This window comes from Vipera ursinii (genome assembly GCF_947247035.1).
Source record: "Vipera ursinii genome assembly, chromosome: 1".
Classification (NCBI taxonomy): Eukaryota; Metazoa; Chordata; class Lepidosauria; order Squamata; family Viperidae; genus Vipera; species Vipera ursinii.
Window position 1 is genome coordinate 9,416,033 of NC_139512.1, and position 21,621 is coordinate 9,437,653.

Sequence of the window (21,621 nt, forward strand, 5' to 3'; positions counted from 1 at the left end):
GACAAAGAGTTAAATGGAAAGCTTTGTAAGAAAAAAAAGAAATTCGAATACACAATGTATACCAGTTGCGCTCCTAGCTTGGAGCTGCAAGGCAAAAGAAATCATAATAATAGAACTGCAGTACTGCAGTATAGCAAGTTCAAAAACCAGTCTCACTGGTAAAAACATACATAACATACACAATATACGTACGTACGTACATACGTACGTACGTACGTATATGTATATGTGTATATATTTGTTGTACCTCATTTACAGATAACCCAATTTTAGAAGAGGCTTCCTCTCTGGGACAAGATTGCTTATTCGGAAACAGCCATTATTACCATCGGCAGCTTTAAAAAGCGTTTTGTGTTACAAAATTGACTTTTTAAAAGAGGCAGCAATTAATTCGCTGAAGGTGGCCGTAGTCCAATTTCAAAATGTTTGAAGATGCTGAACTGAAAAGACTTGATTGGCCAAAATGTGGGCACTTTTGATATCGCCGAAAGTAACCAGTCTTCCTATAGCAGTCCTTGACTTACAACTATTCATTTACTGACTCTGTTGCAGTTACAATAACACTGAAAAAAAGTGACTGATGACCGTTTTTCACAACTTGCGACTGTTGCAGCAGCCTCCTGGTCACATGGTCAAAATGCGGAGGGGCTTGGCAACTGGCATGTACTTATGGCGGTTGCAGTGTCCCGGGGGATCACGTGATCCCTTTCTGACAAGCATTGTCGACGGGGAAGCTGGAGTCACTTAAGAACCACCTCATTGACTTAACTACTGCAGTGATTCACTTAACAACTGTGGCAAGAGGGGTCGTAAAAGGAGGCTAAACTCACTGACATAACAATGGAAATTTTTGGCTCAATCGTGGTCCTAAGTCGAGGACTACCTATACAAACAAATCCTCAGAAAGTAAGTGGCGTTGACTAAACTTGCCCGCTGGTATTATTCGATGCTTCTAATTATATCAACACTTCAGCATGAAATACGATGAGCAGGAGTAGGCAACCTTGGCTCTTTTACGACTCGTGGACTTGAACTCCCAGAATTCCTGAGGCAGCCTGGCTCAGCTTGGAAACCTCTCCCTTTCCCCTCAGCATGGCTGGCGCAGGAATTCTGGGAGTTGAAGTCCACGAGTCATAAAAGAGCCAAGGTTACCTACCCCTGACCTAGACCAGCTTTGTGGGCCGATGGGAGGGAGAGGGGATAGTTCTGAGGGAGTGGAGGCATGCATGCACACACATGCACGCACACATGCTGCCTCCATAGTCCCTGGGGCCCAGGGGCTGGGGACTCCTGACCTAAACTTATCTAAGTCAGTTTGGGTTAGGGATCATCCAGGAATCCTAGGCCGTTGCTAGAGTGAGAATTTGAAGAATATCCCCAAAGAAGGCAAGAGCAAGCATCTTTTCATAATGCTGCCAAAAATGGGTACGTCTGTGAAATTATCAGAAGCAAAAGCTTTGCTTGAGGATCCTATTCAAATAGTTTTTATGCTTTTTATGTCCAACCTGCGGTCCACTGGCGGCCCTGGAAAGCTAGTAATGTAGTCCTACAAGATTGTATAAAATAAAAGAAGTTTGTTATTTATGTGCGTTAACTATTATATTATATATAAGCAGCCCAAGACAGTTCCTTTTCACTTGATTAGGCCCAGGCAAGGCAAAAGATTGGACATCCACGCTTTATTATACTGTGGGTCCCATATTTAAAAAGTATATACTAGTGTTTCTCAAACTTAGCAATTTTAAGAGGGGTGGACTTCAATTCCCAGAATTCTGAAAGTCGAAGTCCACACCTGTTAAAGTTGCTAAGGTTGAAAAAAACTGGTATATACCTTTAAGAAATCAACTGTCAATCCGAGAGGGCAGAAATGAATAATAACCACACATTTCTAGTTTGGAAGTGCTTCCCGACTAGTTTTTTTTCCTGCTCTAAAAGGAATAGGCAGAATTGGTCAGCTAGACAATTATCCACAGGAACAACTTGCCTCCTGGAGTTGTGGGTACTTCACTGCTGGAAGTTTTCAAGAAAAGATTGGTCAACCATTTGTCTAAGATGGTAAGAGAATGTCTTTGGCAGGGGGTTGGACTAGAAGACCTCCAAGGTCCCTTCCAGCCCTGTGACTCTATGATTTGAGGAAGTAATGAGGTCCAGAAAAGGGAAGGCTCCACCAGGATTTCTCAATGTCCAAAAAAGCCAATTGCGGCAGGGAGACGCAGAGACTCGTATATTTTTTTATGCAATGCAAACTTTGCCTACTGAAAGACAGCAAACATGGGATGTGTACACAAACCACCACATTTCATAATTGCTAGAAATAAGTACGTTCTCCCACCCACCCCCAACCCCCCAATTGATCTGTGAGCTTGTTTTAACTCCAATTCTGGCAAATTCCTACTGGAATAGAGAAGGGTAGGGGAAAGGGCAGAAAAAGGTGCAGTTCGCTTATTTATTTTTTAAAAAATTCTTGCACTGAGTTGCAAAATCTGCTCCAAAAGACTAAGGGCAGCATGCTGGAAGAGTTCAAAATTCACAGATATACAGTAAGTCGAGGTAGTCCTCGACTTACTGCCATTCATTTAGCGCCCGTTCAAAGTTATAACGGCACTGGGAAAAGTGACTCGTGACCATTTTTCAGAGTTACGACTGTTGCAGCATCCCCATGGTCACGTGATCAAAATCTAGATAGAAGCTTGGCAATTGACTCGTATTTATGGCGGCTGCAGTGTCCCAGGGTCACGGGATCCCCTTTTGCGACCTTCTGACCAGCAAAGTCCAAGGGGGAAGACAGATTCACTTAACAGCTGCGATACTGACTGAACAACTGCAATAATTCGCTTAACAACTGTGGCGGGAAACATCATAAAATGGGAGCAACTTCACTTGGAAGAATATCTCGCTTAGCAACATGAATTGGGGGCTCAACTGTGGCCGTAACTCAAGGGCTACCTGTATTCCAGAGAACAGAGGAAACTGGAAGGGCTGTTCAGCGAAGCGGAATGAGGCTGGAGTAAGATGGGAAACAACAGATGCGATGGTCTAAACTTAGCAGGTCAGCAAGACACTTAAATTGGGCTCTTCCCAACACTTCCCCTCCCCTCCCCTCCTGGAAACTATGTCTTCCACTTTAACATAAAAAAATGTGTTGAACTGATCAACCACCCCATTAGTTTGCCAAACTGATCAGCTTCTTGGGGAGGGCAAAAAAAGCCCACAAACCAATATAAAATATACTGCTCAAAAAAATAAAGGGAACACTTAAAAAACACAATGTACTGTATTTATATAGTAGGATGTCTTATCTTGTGTTCCCTTTTTTTTTTTTTTTTTTGAGCAGTAGAATTTGCTGAGCAGAAACACCCTAGAATGATGAGCGGCCCTCAATCTTTTGGGCACCAGGGACCGGTTCCGTGGAGAGAGGTTTTTCCCCAGACCGGGGTGTGTATGTGTGTGCTTTTCCGTGCTGCCTGCATCCCGCGGATGGGGGCTTCGCTTGTTTGCGCGGCCCAGTTTCCGGAATGCCACAGGACAATGCCGGTCCACGGTCCGGGGGTTGGGGACCCCTGCCCTAGATAATGCCCACTCTCACAAAAATAGACATTTTTCCCTATACATTTTTTTTTAAAAAAAGCCAAGACCGTAACACACACTTGGCTATTTTGGCAGAACCTGTGAAATTAAAGCCTGAACAGACGGCCTCCGATTATTTAAGAAGCAGCCCGCACTCTGCGTAGGTGATGTCACTGCAACGAATGAGGATGTGCAAAATGCTTGGACAGTGAACCCGCTTGCTTGAAATGGTCTGTTCTGATCCAAACTGGAAGAGTTTCAAGACCTCGAGAGTTTCAAGGCCACCGCCTCCCAATCTTGGCCTGAGGCACGAAATTTCAACTGCCGTCGCGAACACCTTACGGCTAAGCGCTGCTTCTCTCTTGCCTGGCAGGCTCAAGGGAAAGCGAGGAACCAAGCTACAGGCAGTGCTCGACTTGGCAACCGTTCGTTTAGTGCAGGGGTAGGCAACCTCGGCTCTTTCATGACTCATGGACTTCAACTCCCAGAATTCCTGAGCCAGCTATGCTGGCTCAGGAATTCTGGGAGTTGAAGTCCATGAGTCATGAAAGAGCCGAGGTTGCCTACCCCTGGTTTAGTGGCTGTTCGAAGCTGCAGTGCCGCTGAAACAAGGGGCTTACAATTGGTCCCCACGCTGACAACCATGCCAGCTTCCCCGTGGCTACGTGATCAGAATTTGGGCACGTGGCAAACCAGTACGTACAGGTAGTCCTGGACTTAGACCCGTTACCCCAAAAGTAAGGCCTACCCCAAAAATAAGCCCTAGCTTGATTTTTTTTGGGGGGGAGCCTAATATAAGCCCTGCCCCCCCAAATAAGCCCTAGTTTTAGGGAGAGGCACACGCCTAAAAATCAAGCTAGGGTGGGGTTGGGGGTGCCCATATGACCCGCAACCAATCACCTTGTAGCCAGGCCTCTCTCCTTGCTGGCCCACTTCTTTTTCTTAGGCCTCTTCTGCAGCCAGGCCTGCATTTCTCGGTCATGGGCCTTTCCGGAAGGCCACTGCAGCCGAGGACCGAGCTATGGATTCAATCCGTGGCTCAGTTCTGCAAGACCTACGCAGTCGAGAACCAAGCTATGGATTGAATCCGTAGCTCGGTCCTCGCCTGCAGAGGCCTTCCGGAAAGGCCCGACTGCAAAATGCAGGCCGGAATGCAACTGCAGCATAAAGCTGCTCCTTCGGTCCAAGAAGAAGTGGAGCGGCTGGGTGGGGCTGTCGGTGCCAGAGGTGAGTATAAAAGACGCCCCCCCCCGCACACCAAAAAATAAGACCTGGTGCCTCTTTTGGAGGAAAAAATAAATAAAAATAAATAAAAAAATTAAGACCCGGTTTTATTTTCGGGGAAACACGGGTAACAGTTCATTTAGAGACCATTCTAAGTTACAACGGCCCTGAAAAAAGTGGCCTTTTCACACTTTTTGTTTTCCCACAGCATAGCTGGTTGGGGAATTCTGGGAATTGAAGTCCGCAGATCTTTTAAGTTGCCACGGTTGGAAACCTCTGGTATAGTGATGAAGACAGTGGGCCAGGACTAAGGATTTCCAAGTCAAAGTATTCTCAATCACGCAGACAATCATGGATGACTCTGAACCGGTCATTTCCTCTCACAGTCCAGGGTTGTTGTTGTGGTGGTGAGGGAAATGGAAGAGGAAGTGCTTTGAGTACTTTGAACTCCAGGCGGAAAAAAAAAGATACAGCAGGTAAACAGACAGAAATAAATAAGTATATGTGTGTATACTTATTTAACCCTACTTTAATTTCCATACATATGTTTTAAAATAAACTAATTGATGGGAAACCCACTGGAGATCACAAAGACTTAAAGAGACTGATAATCATTGTCTTAAGCCTATTAAATCCTAAATGGCCTAGAGATCAACATGTGGCTAGTTCGGCTTTCAAGGGCCTCAGGGCACTCCATTATGTGTGTTAGAACAGGGCTTTTCAACCTTTTCACCCATTGTACCACTTTTAGGGTATGGCAACATCCGAGTACCACCAGTCACCTAGCAAGGTGTCAAAAACTTGACAAAAGAAAGAAAGAAAGAAAGAAAGAAAGAAAGAAAGAAAGAAAGAAAGAAGGAAGGAAGTGATGAAGTACAGGTAGTCCTCGACTTACAACAGTTCGCTTGGTGATTGCTCGAAATTACAATGGCACTGAAAAAAGTGCCCCCCAAGCCACAGCCGAGCAAGTCCCGCCTTAGGCATGAAAGCTGGATGGGTGACTTTGGGCCAATGTCCAGAAGACAGTGAGTTCTAATTCTGCCTTAAGCACATAAGCCGGCTGGGCGACTCTGGGGACCAGTTACTCTCTCTCAGCCCAACCCACCTCACAGGCTGGTTGTTGTGGGAAAAAGAGAAAGGAGGGAGGAATATTACGCACGTTCAACACCTTGAGTCACTTGCTGAGTAATAAATGCAGGATAAAAATCTAATAAATAAAGATCAAGCCCCAAGACATTTCTCTTATACTAGAACACAAAGCATTCTTTATGCCAGGAAACCGAAATTGCAGAAGAGAAATATAGTGCAAGTCGCCAGGCCCTTCCAACTATGTAGCATTTCAATAAGTCCACCTATCTTCGGGTCAGAACCACCTACAAAGCTAACCAAAAGTAAAATCCTATTCATTTTAATTTTGGTTAGCTTTGTAGGTGCTTCTCGAGAATGAAAGCAAAGGTACGCTTCTACTATGTATGTTTTACCCCAAAGCAAAAGAATTCCACTCACGATACTTATACAAATTAAGCCCATGATTAAATGAAGAGGCAGAACTCAGCAAAGATGTTCTAAATTCTGTAACCATCCTCAGTTTAAAAAAAAAAGAAAAGGATTTTTAAAGAATAGCCTTCCCTTCCAGAAAACTGAGCGGAATGCTTTAACTAGATTCTTGATTTTGGAAGCAGAAAGAAGAATGTCTCTCAATACAGACGCAAGTCCCAAATTTGGGGTTGTTCTCCTGTCAGAGACAGGCTTCAAAAACATGCACAAAGGATGCTCCTAAGGCAGACATAACTCTCTCCGATAATAAGAATAAGAATACCCAATATTTTGCTTTCAAGCCAGAAAAGTTCACCCAAACTAAAAACGCTGATAATTAAGAAAAAAAACACATCGGATTTCATTTGACGAAACGGAAACGAAGGGGGAATCCGCAGAGTGATGGGCAAATAAAAACTTCTAGAACATTCAGCCCTAGCTCCTCAGTTACAGAGCTTCCCTCAGCTCTGTTCAAATTTAGAACTGCTGTCCTAGAACTATTTGATGACTACCCAAGAGTTCCTTTATAATCTTTTCCCTTATTTGCCATAAGGTTTATTTTCAAACGGAAACAGACTGTTCTGTTTCCATTTGAAGGCCTGCATAAAACAAAAGCAACGAAGTCACACACAATTACGGGGGGGGGGGGGGGGAGAGAGAGAAAAAATAAGCAGGGAAGACTGGCATATTCTACCAGAATAATAATTGATCCCACATTTTTGGAAGCAGCAGAAAGTGGACAGGAGAGATGCCCAGCAAATACGTTTGAAAACCCCTGACATGATGGAGAATTAGTTTTATGTGTTACTATGTAATGGTCCTAGAACTCTAGAAAGCAAAATTATCCTGTGAGCATAAAATCCCTCTGATATTACAACTGTTACCTCAATTAGCCTCACATTGCAGTAAACAAGGACACACATTCAATTTTGCAGCTACTAAGATTGTTGGACAAGCAGGGACAAAAACAGCCAGGGAAGTGACTGATTTACTCCCATTTTATCAAGTACTTAGGAGGCGAGGGCTTGCAGCACAAAGAAACAGCCAACAACTTAACAGGCAGCAGTCAACACCCCAATCTACATCTAAAAAGCTACACACGACAGCATCATACAAATACCACACAGAGAAGAGCCCAAAGCACACAGAGAAATTCCCCAAGTGTGGGTTCCAGCGTGAGTCCAAAAGCTCGGAAGACAAAACCTCTCGTCCCGGTGATCGACCCTGATTGGATCCTGCAACATTATCCTGGGACACGGAGAAGGGCGGTATATAAAAATAAATAAATAAATAAATAAATAAATAAATAAAATAAAATAAATATTCCCCTTCATTCGTGTTATCTCAATATTTAGATCCAGCTTCAAAGGCTTCCTGTGGGGTAACCACTTTAAAATAGAATGTTGACATAGGTAGGCATTTAGTTTGATCCAACACTGATATTATTCTAGTCTTAGCCACTACACCAAACTGACTCTTAAAGAGAACACACAATTCCCACATTAAAATCACTGGCTTCTGAAGAACAATTGGAATGATCTACAACAACTGGTCATGTCCTGTAAAATTATCTGGAGGACAGTATCTCTTCTTAAGAGCCTATAGACCTAAATCTTTCAGGAGAATCTCTTCTCCTACTCCTGCTATCATCAGGGGAATGTCGAGAAATACAAGGAAAAGTACTTGAAATTTTCTGCAAGAACTGGAAGCCTCTGCTAAGGGAGATAAGTGTGATACGGCCACACTTGGAATACGGCATCCAGTTTTGGTCACCAAGATGTAAAAAAGATATTGAGACTCTGGAAAGAGTGCAGAGAAGAGCAACAAAGAGGATCACGGGACTGGAGGCTAAAACATGTAAGGAACGGTTGCTGGAATTGGGTATGTCTAGCTTAAAGAAAAGAAGGACAAGGGGTGACGTGGACAGCCATTTGTCTGAAATGGCATAGGGTTTCCTGCTTGAGCAGGGAGTCAGACTAGAAGACCTCCAAGGTCCCTTCCAACACTGTTATTATTATAGATAGGTTAACTTCCTTTTTTATTCTCCCACCAAATCAGGGGGGGAAAAATCCGACAGGCCACTAAGTGCTGAGTGAGGTGGTAGCAATTAAGATCTTAATTCATTGTATTTTAATGTGCTTTAATCACATTTTTAGTTACATTTATGTGTTACTCATGCCTTCCGCTCCATTCATTGGTGGAAAAGCAGGATATAAAGCTGACAAAAGTGCAGTTTTAAATGTCCCAGGAGGCTTTAGTTAGCCCTTCATTGCAACAATGACAACAGTTCTGTCTTCACAGGAGTGAGATAGTAGTTATCCTGCAGACATTTGGTCAAAATCTGGTTATTCACAACTCAGACTCCCCCCCCCCCCCGTTCTTTCCCCAAATATCTAGTCAAGGGAAACACAATCTTCTGTTACACTTTAAAAAACTTTACACAGCCTTTGACACAACTAAAAAATACTAACACGAGCAATGTGGAAGAATACCATATAAGGTCGGGGTGGAAGCATCAAGTACAACATTTTTTTACATGACTCAAAAGGATTACTTTTCCCATGTGTAAATCAACTGCACAAGTCAAAGGGAATGGAATCATTAGCACTATGATTTTATTTTCATGCAATGATATATTTGAGGGAACACCTGCTGCCAGCATCAAGTGCCCTTCGTCCAGTGCGCTCCCACAGGGAGGGTCTGCTCAGGGTCCCACCGGTGAGAGATTGCCGGCGGGTAACGCCCAGGGGGAGGGCCTTCTCAGTGGGTGCGCCTGCCCTCTGGAACCAGCTGCCAGTGGAGCTGAGGACTGCCCCCGACCTCCGTTCATTCCGCCGGGGCCTGAAGACCTGGCTCTTCAAGGTCTCTGGCCCAGGCTGAGGATTAATTTATTTTAACTGGGGTTTTATCTGTACAGGGTTAAGTTTAATCTTTTTTAAACTGGTTTTAACTTTTGTATTGTTGGTTTTTAATTCCCTGTAAACCGCCCTGAGTCCTCAGGGAAAGGGCGGTATATAAATGTAATAAAAAATAAAAAATAAAAAAAAATATTATTAAGGATGTGCAAAAAATTTCAAATTCAGCCCTTTTAAATTCTAAAACACGGCTGTTTTGAGGGTGGCAAAACTTATCTCAACCATGAAATGGGGTTTATTTTGATAAGCTTGGGAGCGTTTTGAGCTTAAAACACTTCCAAAATGATGAAAGAACTGCATTTTTTTTTAAATTTAGAACAGCTGCTTTTCCCTGAAAAACTAAGGTTCTGAATACAGGTAGTCCTCGGCTTACAACAGTTCATTTAATGACTGAAGTTACAATGGCACTGAAAAAAATGATTTATGACCATTTTTCACATTCACAACCATTGCAGCATCCCCGTGGTCACGGGATTAAAATTTGGATGCTTGGCAACCGACTCGTATTTATGATGGTTGCAGTGTCCCGGGATCATGAAGATCACCTTTTGTGACCTTCTGACAAGCAAAAGTCCATGGGGTAACCAGATTCACTTAACAACTGTGTTACTTATTTCATAACTGTAGTAATTCACTTAACAATTATGGCAAGTAACATCTTAAAGTGGGTCAAAATTCACTTAACAACTGTCTCACTTAGCAACAGAAATTTGGGGCTCAATTGTGGTTAAGTCAAGGACTGCCTGTATGGAAAAAAAAAACCTGAATTCAAGACGTTTTGCCCATTACCAATTACTGTGATTGCATATCTCTGGGTTACCCGTAGGGTTAATACCCTCACCTATCCATCGCACAAACACAGGAAACAGCCAAGATTCTTGGTATCTGTCTGTATACACACGTCTGAAGGTCATGGGCCTTTGCTCAGTATAATCAACATGATACAGACAGGAAAATTTGCCCCTTCACACTGGAGGAATAAGCAGCTCCTCAAATGACTTTAGTTACTAACAGGAATTTCAGTTTGCTGATCTGTGCTCATTTTATTATTTTTTAAATTGCTCGTCTCACAGTCATCCAGATGTTCAGACTGGATCTGATATTTTTACCCACCTATCGAGTCCTTTCCAAAGACCTGGGATAGGCAGGGGTTGATCTGATAAGAGTTAGAAGTATTGTTGAAGGTGTAAGCTGCTCCAAGTGGACAATCACTTAAATAGGAGCCAGCCGTGTGCTGCAGCTGCCAAAAAAGCCAACACAGTGCTAGGCTGCATTAATAGAGGGATAGAATCAAGATCACGTGAAGTATTAATACCACTTTATAATGCCTTGGTAAGGCCACACCTGGAATACTGCATCCAGTTTTGGTCACCACGATGTAAAAAAGATGTTGAGATTCTAGAAAGAGTAACAAGAGAAGAGCAACAAAGATGATTAGGGGACTGGAGGCTAAAACATATGAAGAACAGTTGCTGGAATTGGGTAAGTCTTAGTTTAATGAAGAGAAGGGTGAGGGGTGACATGATAGCAGTGTTCCAATATCTCAGGGGGTGCCAAAAGAAGAAAGGAGTCAGCCTATTCGCAGGACAAGAAGCAATGGATGGAAACTAGTCAAGGAGAGAAGCAACCTGGAACTAAGGAGAAACTTCCTGACAGTTGGAACAATTAACCAGTGGAACAACCTGCCTCCAGAAGTGCTGAATGCTCCAACACTGGAAGTTTTTAAGAAGAGACTGGACAGCCATTTGCCTGAAATGGTATAGGGTTTCCTGCCTGAGGAGGGGGTTGGACTAGATGACCTCCAAGGTCCCTTCCAACTTTTATGATGATGATGATGATGATGTCAAGCTGTCTTTTGTAGTCAATCGATGGTGATTTTGTCTATGCCAAAGCTGTTCAAGTGGTGCCCCAGTTGCTTTGGGATTGCACTCAAGGGGCTTATTGCCATGGAGACTACATTTGCTTTTTTTTGCCATAGTCATTCTATTTCTATTTGCAGGGCTTTATATTGTGTTCTCCCTCTTCTCTTTTGCTGTCCCCAGGTACTGATCTGTCCACTACCCAGATTTTTTTGTCTTTCTTATTAACAATTATCAAGTGGGGGGGGGGGTGTCTGCTTGAATTGTAAAGTCACAGAGCACTTTAACTCTTTCGTTTACTATTACTTTCTCTATTATTATTATCAAATTTATTTGCTGCCCATCTCGCAGTTCCAAGGCAACTCTGTGCTTCGCTGCATTTTTTTTTTTCTTCCATTTTTCTTCCATTTGATTTTCAGACACTACCTGGACAAATCCCCGCAATTTTCTAGCAAGACCCCAAACTTTCACTTTTATTTTACTCCTCTGGTAACAGGAGCAAGCTCCAGAGTGTGCCAAGCCCAAAATACAAATTCTTTCATTCGGCTTCAAGAGCATCCTAGCAGATTGCTTGGTTGGTCTTAATCTAGGAAATCATGTTATAAAGTTTGAAAAAAAAATTCAAAAATATTAGCATCCACTTTCTTGCTGGGGGACAAACAGGGAAAATGTGCGACAGTTTAAGTGCTGCATTCACCCAAAGTTAATTTTGGTAAAGAATAAAAAAAGTTTAATCAAAGTCAAAAGCACCACGTTTTGGGCAGCCTATACCGATCAGACGTCTCCAACCTGTGCTGGACAACTACGCCAAGATTTCCTCTAGCCATTCTGGCTGGGGTTTCTGGGAATTTATCTTTACTTGGATAGGTTTTAACCTGTTTTTAATCCATGCTTTTATTCATGTATTTATATGCTTCTTTGCGATGTTGTAAATCACCCAGAATCACTTAAGTGAGATGGGTGGTGCAGAAATTTCATAAATTAAAAATTAATCTTACATGTGAGAACAGCGGCAAGAATTATATTTGCACAATATTGGAAGAACGAAGAAACACCGCCAGAAGAAGAAATAATAATAATAATAAAAAAATACTAGACTGTGCGGAAATGGACAGACTTACTTTAAGGCTGAAAGAAAAAGAAGAAACAGAATATTTTCAAACTTGGGACCTATTTTATCCATGGTTAGAGGAAAGATTTAGGGATTAGGAATTTAATTTGCATTAGTGAATAAGATACTCAGACAACACGTTTTGTTGAATGATTACTATTGAATTCTATAAAAAAAATAATTAATAAAACTTTACTTTAAAAAAAACCCAGAAATTTCATAAATAAATTCCGGCTGAATTCACCCAAGTGGCCATACGTAGGGTTTCTCAACCTTGGCAACTTGAAGATGTCTGGACTTCAACTCCCAGAATTCCTCAGCCGACAAGATGTCTACTCTTCTTCAAGCTGCCACGGTTGAGAAACACTGCTGGAGGGTAAGTTACCGGAGTACTAGATCTCTCTATCACATTGCAGATTGGAAAGGAAGAAGATTTGGAAGTTAAGGACAGGCCACAAGGTCTTCTGTGTCTCTCCCCCAACGAGCAAGCTAAGAAGCAATGGCCTGTCTTTTGCCTCTCTTTTAGAATTTTTGATTGAGAAAGCATGAATCTGGGGAATTCGGTTCCTAACTCAAGATTATCACCCTATCAAACTTCTGCAGAGCAGCATAATGCACCCCAAGTGTTAAGCTTCGGTGTACTATGATCCTCACAAAGTAGTTACAGCAGACAAGGGGTTCCCCCCCATCAGGCAGGAAGAGAGAAGCCGTGAATATCATTTGCAAAGGGCACCTTGCTCAGACACCTATCCAAGACCCCCAGTCTCTTCCAAGACAGGGGCAACAAACTTCCTTAGCTCAGGAATAGGCAAAAAAAAGGTAAGGGATGGAAACAGCAGCATTCGCTTAATGATGGCAATTGGGACTGCGAATTCCATCACCAAATGATGCAGTCCATAAAACGCAAAGCCACGGGACCGTGCCAACTTGCAGTGGCAATTCTGGCTGTCGCGATTGTGGGTGTTAAGTCCCAACGTCACATAACCATCATTCGCAGCCTCATTTGCCAGCTTCCTCATTGCCTTTGCTCCTGAGAGAAGTCAGCAGTGAGAGACAAAAGGCAACTGCGTGCCTGGGGAACGCTGTGACCCCGTTGTTATTGCAAGCTGGTTGTCAAGTGCCCAAATCATCCCGTTAGCTGCGGGGACACTGCAACGGCCACAACTTTGAGGACTGGCCATAAGTCCCCTCGTTCAACACTGCTGGAACTTTGAATGGTTGCTGAATGAACGGTTGTTAACGGATGACTACCTGTAATCAAATGTCATTTGTGGGCAGGAGGATAAATGAAGATAAGGACTAGGGGTGACATGATAGCAGTCTTCCAGTATCTCAGGGGCTTCCCCAAAGAAGAGGGAGTCAAGCTATTCTCCAAAGCTCCTGAAGGCAGGACAAGAAGCAACGGATGGAAACTAATCAAGGAGAGAAGCAACCTAGAACTAAGGAGAAACTTCCTGACAGTTGGAACAATTAATCAGTGGAACTACCTGCCTCCAGAAGCTGTGAATGCTCCAACACTGGAAGTTTTTAAGAAGAGACTGGACAGCCATTTGTCCGCAATGGTATAGGGTTTCCTGCCTGAGTAGGGGGTTGGACTAGATGACCTGCAAGATCCCTTCCAACTTATTACTACTACTACTACTACTACTACTACTAATATTATCATTATTATTATTATATGCAGCAGGGAATTTATGAGTTTTCAGGTTTTACAAGAAAAATCAATCGATTGCCTATTGAGACTTGGGCACCATATAGCTTTTCTTATCATTGGCCCTGCCAGTGGGGAGCCTTTCCAGCAACCTCAGCTATCAACTCTTGTTGCTTCCTTCCATCTCTCTCCAGTGCTGGTACTTTCCATTATTCCTCTTCACTGCAAGTAAATCTCACCATCCCTACTTTCTATTAGAGAAGCCACTATACAGTTAGTCCTAGACTTACGGCCAGAACCGAGTCCAACATTTCTGCTGCTAAGTGAGACATTGGTTAAGTGACTTTTGCCCCACTTTACGACATTTCTCGCCACCCCTGGTTAAGTGAATCACTGCAGTTGTTCAGTTAGTAACACAGTGGCTAAGTGAATCTGGCTCCCCCGTCGTAAATAGGAGCCAGTTGCCAAGCATCTGGATTTTGGAAAATGGTCGTTAAGTCAGGGGTTGTTTTAGGCCATTGTAACTTAAAATGGTCACTAAATGAACTGCTGTAAGTTGAGGACTACCTTATACTACTCCAGCTATGCCGCTATCAATTTAAAACCAGGGAAATAGCTCTAGGGCAGGGGTCTTCAAACTTGGCAACTTTAAGACGTGTGGACTTCAACTCCCAGCCGGGCTGAGGAATTCTGGGAGTTGAAGTCCACAAGTTCTTTGAAGTTGCCAGGTTTGAAGACCCTTGCTCTATGGCAGGGATCTTCAAACTTGGCCCTTTTATGACTTGTGGACTTCAGCTCCCAGACTTCCTCAGCCAGCGTGCCTGGCTAAGGAATTCTGGGAGTTGAAGTCCACAAGTCATAAAAGGGCCAAGTTTGAAGACCCCCCTGACCTATGGCATTCTGACTCTCAAAAACAGTGACAGTTGTGGTGGCGGTAGCTTTCTCTGCAACAAGCTCCTAGTTGAACTGACCCCTAATGGTGTTGCGTTATTTCCCAAGGGTAGGAAGAACAGAGCATGCCTCTTTCCCGTTGTCTCCCCCCAATTTTTTTTTTTAAAGGAGGGTCAAGCTACCACTGGAGACGGCTACTAAATCAAAACAGCTATTCTCCAAACTCGAGCCCCGAGGGCGAACTTTTGGAGAGAGGGATTTTTCGAGAGAGGGACATAGGTGTAACACAAAAGGACAGATAAGATGCTTATGGTACTTATATACCAAAGCATAACAAACTGGTTTCAGAATACCTCTGGCCAATCAGATATTGTACTCTATGGTCCCAAAACCATAGGAATCTGGTAGCAACTTTTCCAATTCACAACTTTTATCTTTCACAAGCTGCAGCCTGCTTCATCGGATGTAAAGAGTGGCTAAGCATCAGTTGATCAAAGCTTACCCTAAAAAGCTTACACCTTTTAATAAAATTTGTCAGCCGGAAAAGATGCTACCAGACTCCTGATTTTGTGTGTGTGTGTGTGGGGGGGGAGGAATAAGAATGAGCCGTGTTGCACAAATTGTTTCTGAATACAGAGCTTTACAAACCTGTGTGTTTAACTTCTGGATGCCAATACAAGAACCTTCGAGAGAATCGCTTGGGAAATACCGCTACCCAAAAAAATAAATAAATTATAATAACTCAACAATGTAAACCATGCAGCTAAAGCGAGCACCACAGATTTGTTTTGAAGTTTTTAGTCAGCCACGGAGAGCAATTCCTAGAAAGGAGAACTTCACCCAGCTCGGACCGGCGAACAGACTGAGCCTATCGGGAGCGTTCTTATCATTTTAAGATTAGACAATTTACATAGGCTGCCCTTGCAAGAAAAATCGAGAAACGGCAAAATGATGCAAATCACAACAGCACGAAAGCCGGTGAGCAGTACTAACACAATGATGTTGTGTGAGTACGACCACAGTGAGATTGCATTTGGGGCACGGCGCTGGCTTCCCAGAGTTTTCCAGCGATGACATTAGTCTAAAATGGCTTTTTATTTATTTATTTATTTATTATTTATTTATTTATTTATTTATTTTATTAATGGGGCTGATATCCCACCCTATCTCCCGAAGGACTCAGGGCGGCTAGCAACAATAATATACAATAAATACAGAAATTAAGATAAAATTAAAGGCCTTTGTACGATAAATTAAAATTAAAAATTAAAATAAATTAAAAATTAGAGTTAAAAATTGTAAACATAATTAAAATGCCTGTCAGTCCAGGTCAGCCAGGTGGAAAAGGAGTGTTTTGAGGCCGCGGCGAAAGGACCGGAGATCTGGGGCCATCCGAAGCTCAGGGGGGAGCTGGTTCCATTATTTGCTTGCTTCACATCTTAGGATCGCCTCCTCCAAACTGGCCCATCCCTGGGCACTCATTCAGGAGAGGGATATTCACCCATCTCCACGGATTTAAAAGGGCTGGTACCTCCAAGATAGCAACTTTCTATGGTAGCCCCCCCGACTGTAGAAAGGCCTGCTCTGAGAGATTCCACTGGCACCCTTTAGGAAGACACTGCAGGTAATCCGGCAGTCCTGTATCAAACTTATAACAGTTCACTGAGTGACCGTTCAAAGTTACAATGGCACTGAAAAAAAGTGACTTATGACTGCTTATAATCATAATCATAATAGCAAAGTTGGAAGGGACCTTGGAGGTCATCTAGCCCAACCCCCTGCTCAGGCAGGAAACCCTATGCCAGGGGTCAGCAACCTGAAACAGTGAAAGAGCCACTCGGAACCGGTTCCCTCACAAAAGGAAAAACTGGGATCTGCAAAAAAAAAATGTGTGCACATGCACACGCATGCGCAGAACAGGGTTTGACTGAAGAGTGGAGCCAAGGCGAGATATGCACCTACCCTGCATATTTGAATTGGTTGAACTTTTTTAGTCCCGCTTTTTTTTTGGACTGCACATGGCAGAGGACTGGGAGCCGCAGGAGAAGGCTGAAAGAGCCGCATGCGGCTCCGGAGCCGCGGGTTGCAGACCTGTGCCCTATACCATTTCAGACAAATGGCTGTCCAGTCTCTTCTTAAAAACTTACAGTGTTAGAGCATTCACAGCTTCTGGAAGCAGGTTGTTCCGCTGGTTAATTGTTCTAACTGTCAGGAAGTTTCTCCTTAGTTCTAGGTTGCTTCTCTCCTTGACTAGTTTCCATCCATTGCTTCTCGTCCTTATGACTGTTGCAGCATCCCCGTGGTCACGTGATCGAAATTCAGACACTGGGCAACCGACTCACATTTATGATGGTTGCGGTGTCCCGGGGTCATGCATTCACCTGTTGTGCCCTGACAGGCAAAGTGAATGGGGAAGGCCAGATTTACTTAACAACCGTGTTACTAACTTAACAACTGCAGTGATTCACTGAAATGTGTGGCAAGAAACATCGTAAAATGGGGCCAGGTTCACTTAACAAATGTTCCACTTGGCAACAGAAATGTTGGGCTCGATTGGGGTCGTAGATCGAGGACCACCTGTAAAACCAAACTCTGCTGGGAAGCCGAGTTATACCAATTTTCTATTTCATAGGCTAAGGCTGAGATTGCTGCCTCAGTTATCATTTTTATCACCTCATTATGCTGTTGATGTTATGTCTGAATTGGATGTATTGTATTTTTAGGTTCATTTGTACTATTTAGAGTTACATGTTAGTTCAACAAGACAGCCATGTAGAGTAACTAAATAAATCAAGTCCAATAAAAACAGTAATTTTAAAGCAACGTTAACATCGAGCTGGTTTGATTTGCTAAACAAACGCGCTTTTCAGTCCTCTCATTTCCTTGTGTTATTTCTGTTTATCACGGGAAAAGCCAGAATTTATTTATTCAGAATGTCTCAAAACAGACAGCATTGGAAAGTAAAGCGGGAAAGAGATGTTGGCAGCCACTCTTCCATGATCAAACCACAAGACTTCTGGTCCAGAAAAGTTAGCCTACCTTTGTAATCGTAAAACACTGCCTTTTGAAGAGAGATAAACGTAGCCAACAGGGGGGAAAAAACATTTCTATTTTCAAATTTTAATTTGGAACGTGAATAACCTCACAGGTGAACTTTAGCAGCTTTAGGGAACTGCACGCATGCAACCCAAGGGAGATGCAGCATGTAAAGCCAATATGGCGTAGTAGTTAAAATACTGGCCTAGAAACCAGGAAATGACGAGTTCTAGTTCTGCCGTAGCCTTGCAAGCCGGCTGGATAACCTTAGGCCAGTCACTCACAGGGTAATTGTGGGGGGGGGGGAACAGGAGGGGGGGGAGAAAGAGTATTATATATATTTGCCCACCTTTGTGTATTTATAAAAATTAAGTGGAATCAAAATCAAGAGTAAAGCAAATTAAATATGCCAAATCCTCATTTAACTGTTCTTGGAGCGCTAGTCAATAACGTCTTATGGCATCCCTTTCTTATTCTTTCTTCCTCCCATTTTAGAGACTGACAAGGTGGACTGAGAGACTTTAACGTCACTCAGAAATCTCTTTCTGAACAAAGAGGTAAAAACAGCAGCGACAAACTAATAACTACTCCCACCCAACCCCTACCTCTAATAGCTATTTCACAGGGCCCACTGAAAATTTGTACAATATTCTCTGGCAGCTGCTTTAAACTCCTTCATATTTCAGGTTTGTAGGTTTGTAGGTTACATGTTAAGAAATCCTCAGCAAGCACTTGTAAGTACGCGCGCAAATACTTACTTTTTAACATTGGCTTCTCCATTGGGGATCCGTCGCAGCTTCTTCTTCTTAAGAATTTTGACAGCTCTCCTACAGAGAGTTTCAGAGTCCAGCATCTCCTTGACCTTGCCGTAAGACCCTTCCCCAAGCAGGTCCCCCATCAGATATTTGCCTATGAGTTTGGCCCTTTTCCGCCGAGGCTGGTAGATCACTTCCGTGGAGTCAATTCGGTGGATGAACGTGTCCATGCCCACTGACATCAATTCACCTTCTACAAACATGCCCAACTGCTGAGGGTCCTCTAGATCCATTTTGGGTTGTTTTTTTCCCCAAGCAAAAATAGGTTATAAATCCAGTTCCTGATATATCCAATGCTCTTTTGTGCCCAAAATCTTTGGACTGGGGAAAAAAATGGGTTTCAGTGGAGGCAAGTAAGAATTTTCCAAACGTTTTAATTTAAAATGAAAAATAAAAACCTACGAGAACTTTTCCAGGGATCCTACAGAGATCCAGCACCACATTCCAATTTATAGTTCCTCTTTTAAAAGAGCGTGTGTGGGGGGGGGGAAGAAATCAATGCAGCTGGCTGCTCAATTTACACTTAGCTTTAACTTTTTGATCTTGTCTTGCTACTCCAAGTATTTGAAATCAGTTTGACTTCCTTAGTTACGTCCAAACTTATCTTTTTTTTTCCCTTGAGACCTAAGTCATCTTCAAAAGATTGTCCACAGTTGAAATCAAAACATCAAAACTGCTATTTTTTTTAAGGGTGCGCCATTGCTGAGCAAGAAACAACAGCTCCTGTTTCCAAAAGTGTGACGTGGGAAAATCGAGAGGTGACTTCTGCTCTCACCACCCAAGTGCAACTTGGGTGAAGGATCCTTTCAGCCGTTGGGAAGCTGAAACCAAGTCTCTTTAAAGGAATTTTCAATACTGATTTTAACGCTTTCTTTTTCACCCTTGACAAAGGTTCGAGGCCTTCCGTATCTAGTAAGGGGCATCCTTCAACCACCTGGGGTCTACCTGACACATGATGTGTCACCCCCACTGCTTCAGGTATCAAGGTAGGCAGGCAATGCAAAACCTTACTCAATTTTCCCAGTACTAGGGACCCACCATAAACAGGGCTGGATGGGATTAAGAGATCTGGAACAACACTTCTTCAGATTAAGTAACTAGCCTGGAAAAGGGAAAGAGCTTCTAAGTTTTTTTTTTAAAAAAAATTGGCAAAAAATCTATACTTTAAACCATCGGTTCAGAAATACAACTTCAGTAAGCACTCCTCAGATTTATTTGTTAATGCCTGGTCCTGGCCTTTCTTGCTATTGAAAATAATACCCCCCCCCCTCTCACACACACTTTCTCTTTAAGCTAAATACTAAAAAAATGACCTCAATAGGCCTTGAGCATCAAGGAAGGCTATTCCTAGCACGTGAAGAGGAAACAATAAAAAGAAATAGCTCCACTCTAACCATTACATTGTTCCCATAAATTCAGAAAGCAAGGCACATGTCAAACTTGGGAAATATGTAAGCTAAATGGACTCTTTCTTCTTTCTCGAAGAAGGCTTTTTTCAGTGTCTTAATACCCCCGCCAATCAGAACACTATTACTACTAAAAGATGTTCATAAACAGAGCCTGCCTTTCCCCAAGTTTAAGGCAGCGAGATATCCCTTTTTTGCTATAACCCAACTTAGCAGGAAGTATAACTGCCCTCAAAAATAACAATTCAATCAATGCCTTTCTTGACAATTGACTGGATACAGTGGAAATCAGCAACCCAAAGTTCCTTATATCCAAAATACACACTTACTCTAAAAGATCTCCCCCGAGGGAGAATGCCCACTTTTTTCCCCCCAAGCAGAGAGAGAGAGGAAAAAAAAACCTGACAAAATTATAATATTTTTATCTGCCTTCAAAAGAGAGGGTCCTCCGAAGGAATTTTTAAAACTGAAAAATGCAACAATAACAATTTGGGGTTGTTGTTTTTTTTAAAAAAAAAAGATTGCTAACTGCCATCCATTCCATTTAGGAAGAAACCAATTACGGGGCAGTTTTCTATTTCCAGGGTAAAGTTCTTGTTATAAAAAAAGAAGGGCCATTCATAGGCATCTCCCACAAACAAAAAAAAAGGGGGAGAATTGTAGCTTTCCTCCCCTCCCTGTGCGCCCAGAGTACTTACAACATCTGAAATGGGAGGGCAAGTGACAATATTTCCTTGCTAAGGAAAGGTCTCTCTTCCCCCAAATTAAGGGGACTCAACCCAGAGACCACCCCCAAAATCCCCTTTTTTTTTCCTCTTAGGCTTCCAGCTCTCCCCTCAGCAGACGCATACATATACACACACGCCGTCCCCCAACTTTCCCAAATCAATCCCAAGACCTCCCTGTCACTCACTCGCCTGAACGCCACGACAAGGACGGGCTTCTCCCCAATGTGGGGCCTTCCCTAAAGGCTCCCCCCCCCCTTCAAGAAAGAGAAGGCCGCGACGTCTCACTCATCTGAGAGACAGACAAGACAGACAGGCAGGCAGGCAGGCAGACCCGGGAAAGGGAGCCGCTCTTCTCGTATTCTTCCCCTCCACCGAGCCTACGGAGGAAACGGGGTCGCCTCTCCACCCAGGGGCAGCGGTGGAGGGGGGCGGCTATTTGCTCCCCTTCCTCCCCCCGACGTCAAACCCCCGTCGCCCTCTCCTTGCCTTCCTACCGCCGCAGCTAACACGCCGCCGCCATTTTGTTTACCTCCCCCCCTCTTCCCCCCCCGCGCCCTCACTGACGCTCAACCGGTTTCCCCCCCCTCGCGCAGGCGCGCGCGGCACAAGAAGGCGGAGCGACGGCCGCCAGCCGGCGACCAGACTCCCCTTCCCCTCCCCGCTCGTTCTTTTCTTTTTCAACGTGCCTTCGTCTCCCTCCTCCTCTGATTGGCTCCAAGGGTCCACCGAAGGCGGGGCCCCCCGGCCGGAGGAGAGGGCGGTGACTGGAAGAGGGCGGGGAAGGGGAGGGGGCTTGATCGAGGGAGGCGGAGCGTAGAGGAATTACCGCTCGGGGAGGTGGGGCTGGAATGCAGTACTGTAGTAGATGGAGGGGTTGTCATG

General features: G+C 43.6%; 1 protein-coding gene across 1 annotated transcript in view; it reads right to left on the reverse strand.

Moving 5' to 3' along the window:
* Positions 1–21,267, reverse strand: part of STK11 (serine/threonine kinase 11) — a 94,884-nt gene extending 73,617 nt beyond the window's left edge. Inside the window, exon 1 of the mRNA XM_083364106.1 lies at positions 18,549–21,267. Coding sequence (XP_083220232.1) covers positions 18,549–18,838 — 290 coding nt within the window. The 5' untranslated portion in view covers positions 18,839–21,267. The remainder of the gene's footprint in view (positions 1–18,548) is intronic.
* Positions 21,268–21,621: the final 354 nt, after the last annotated feature.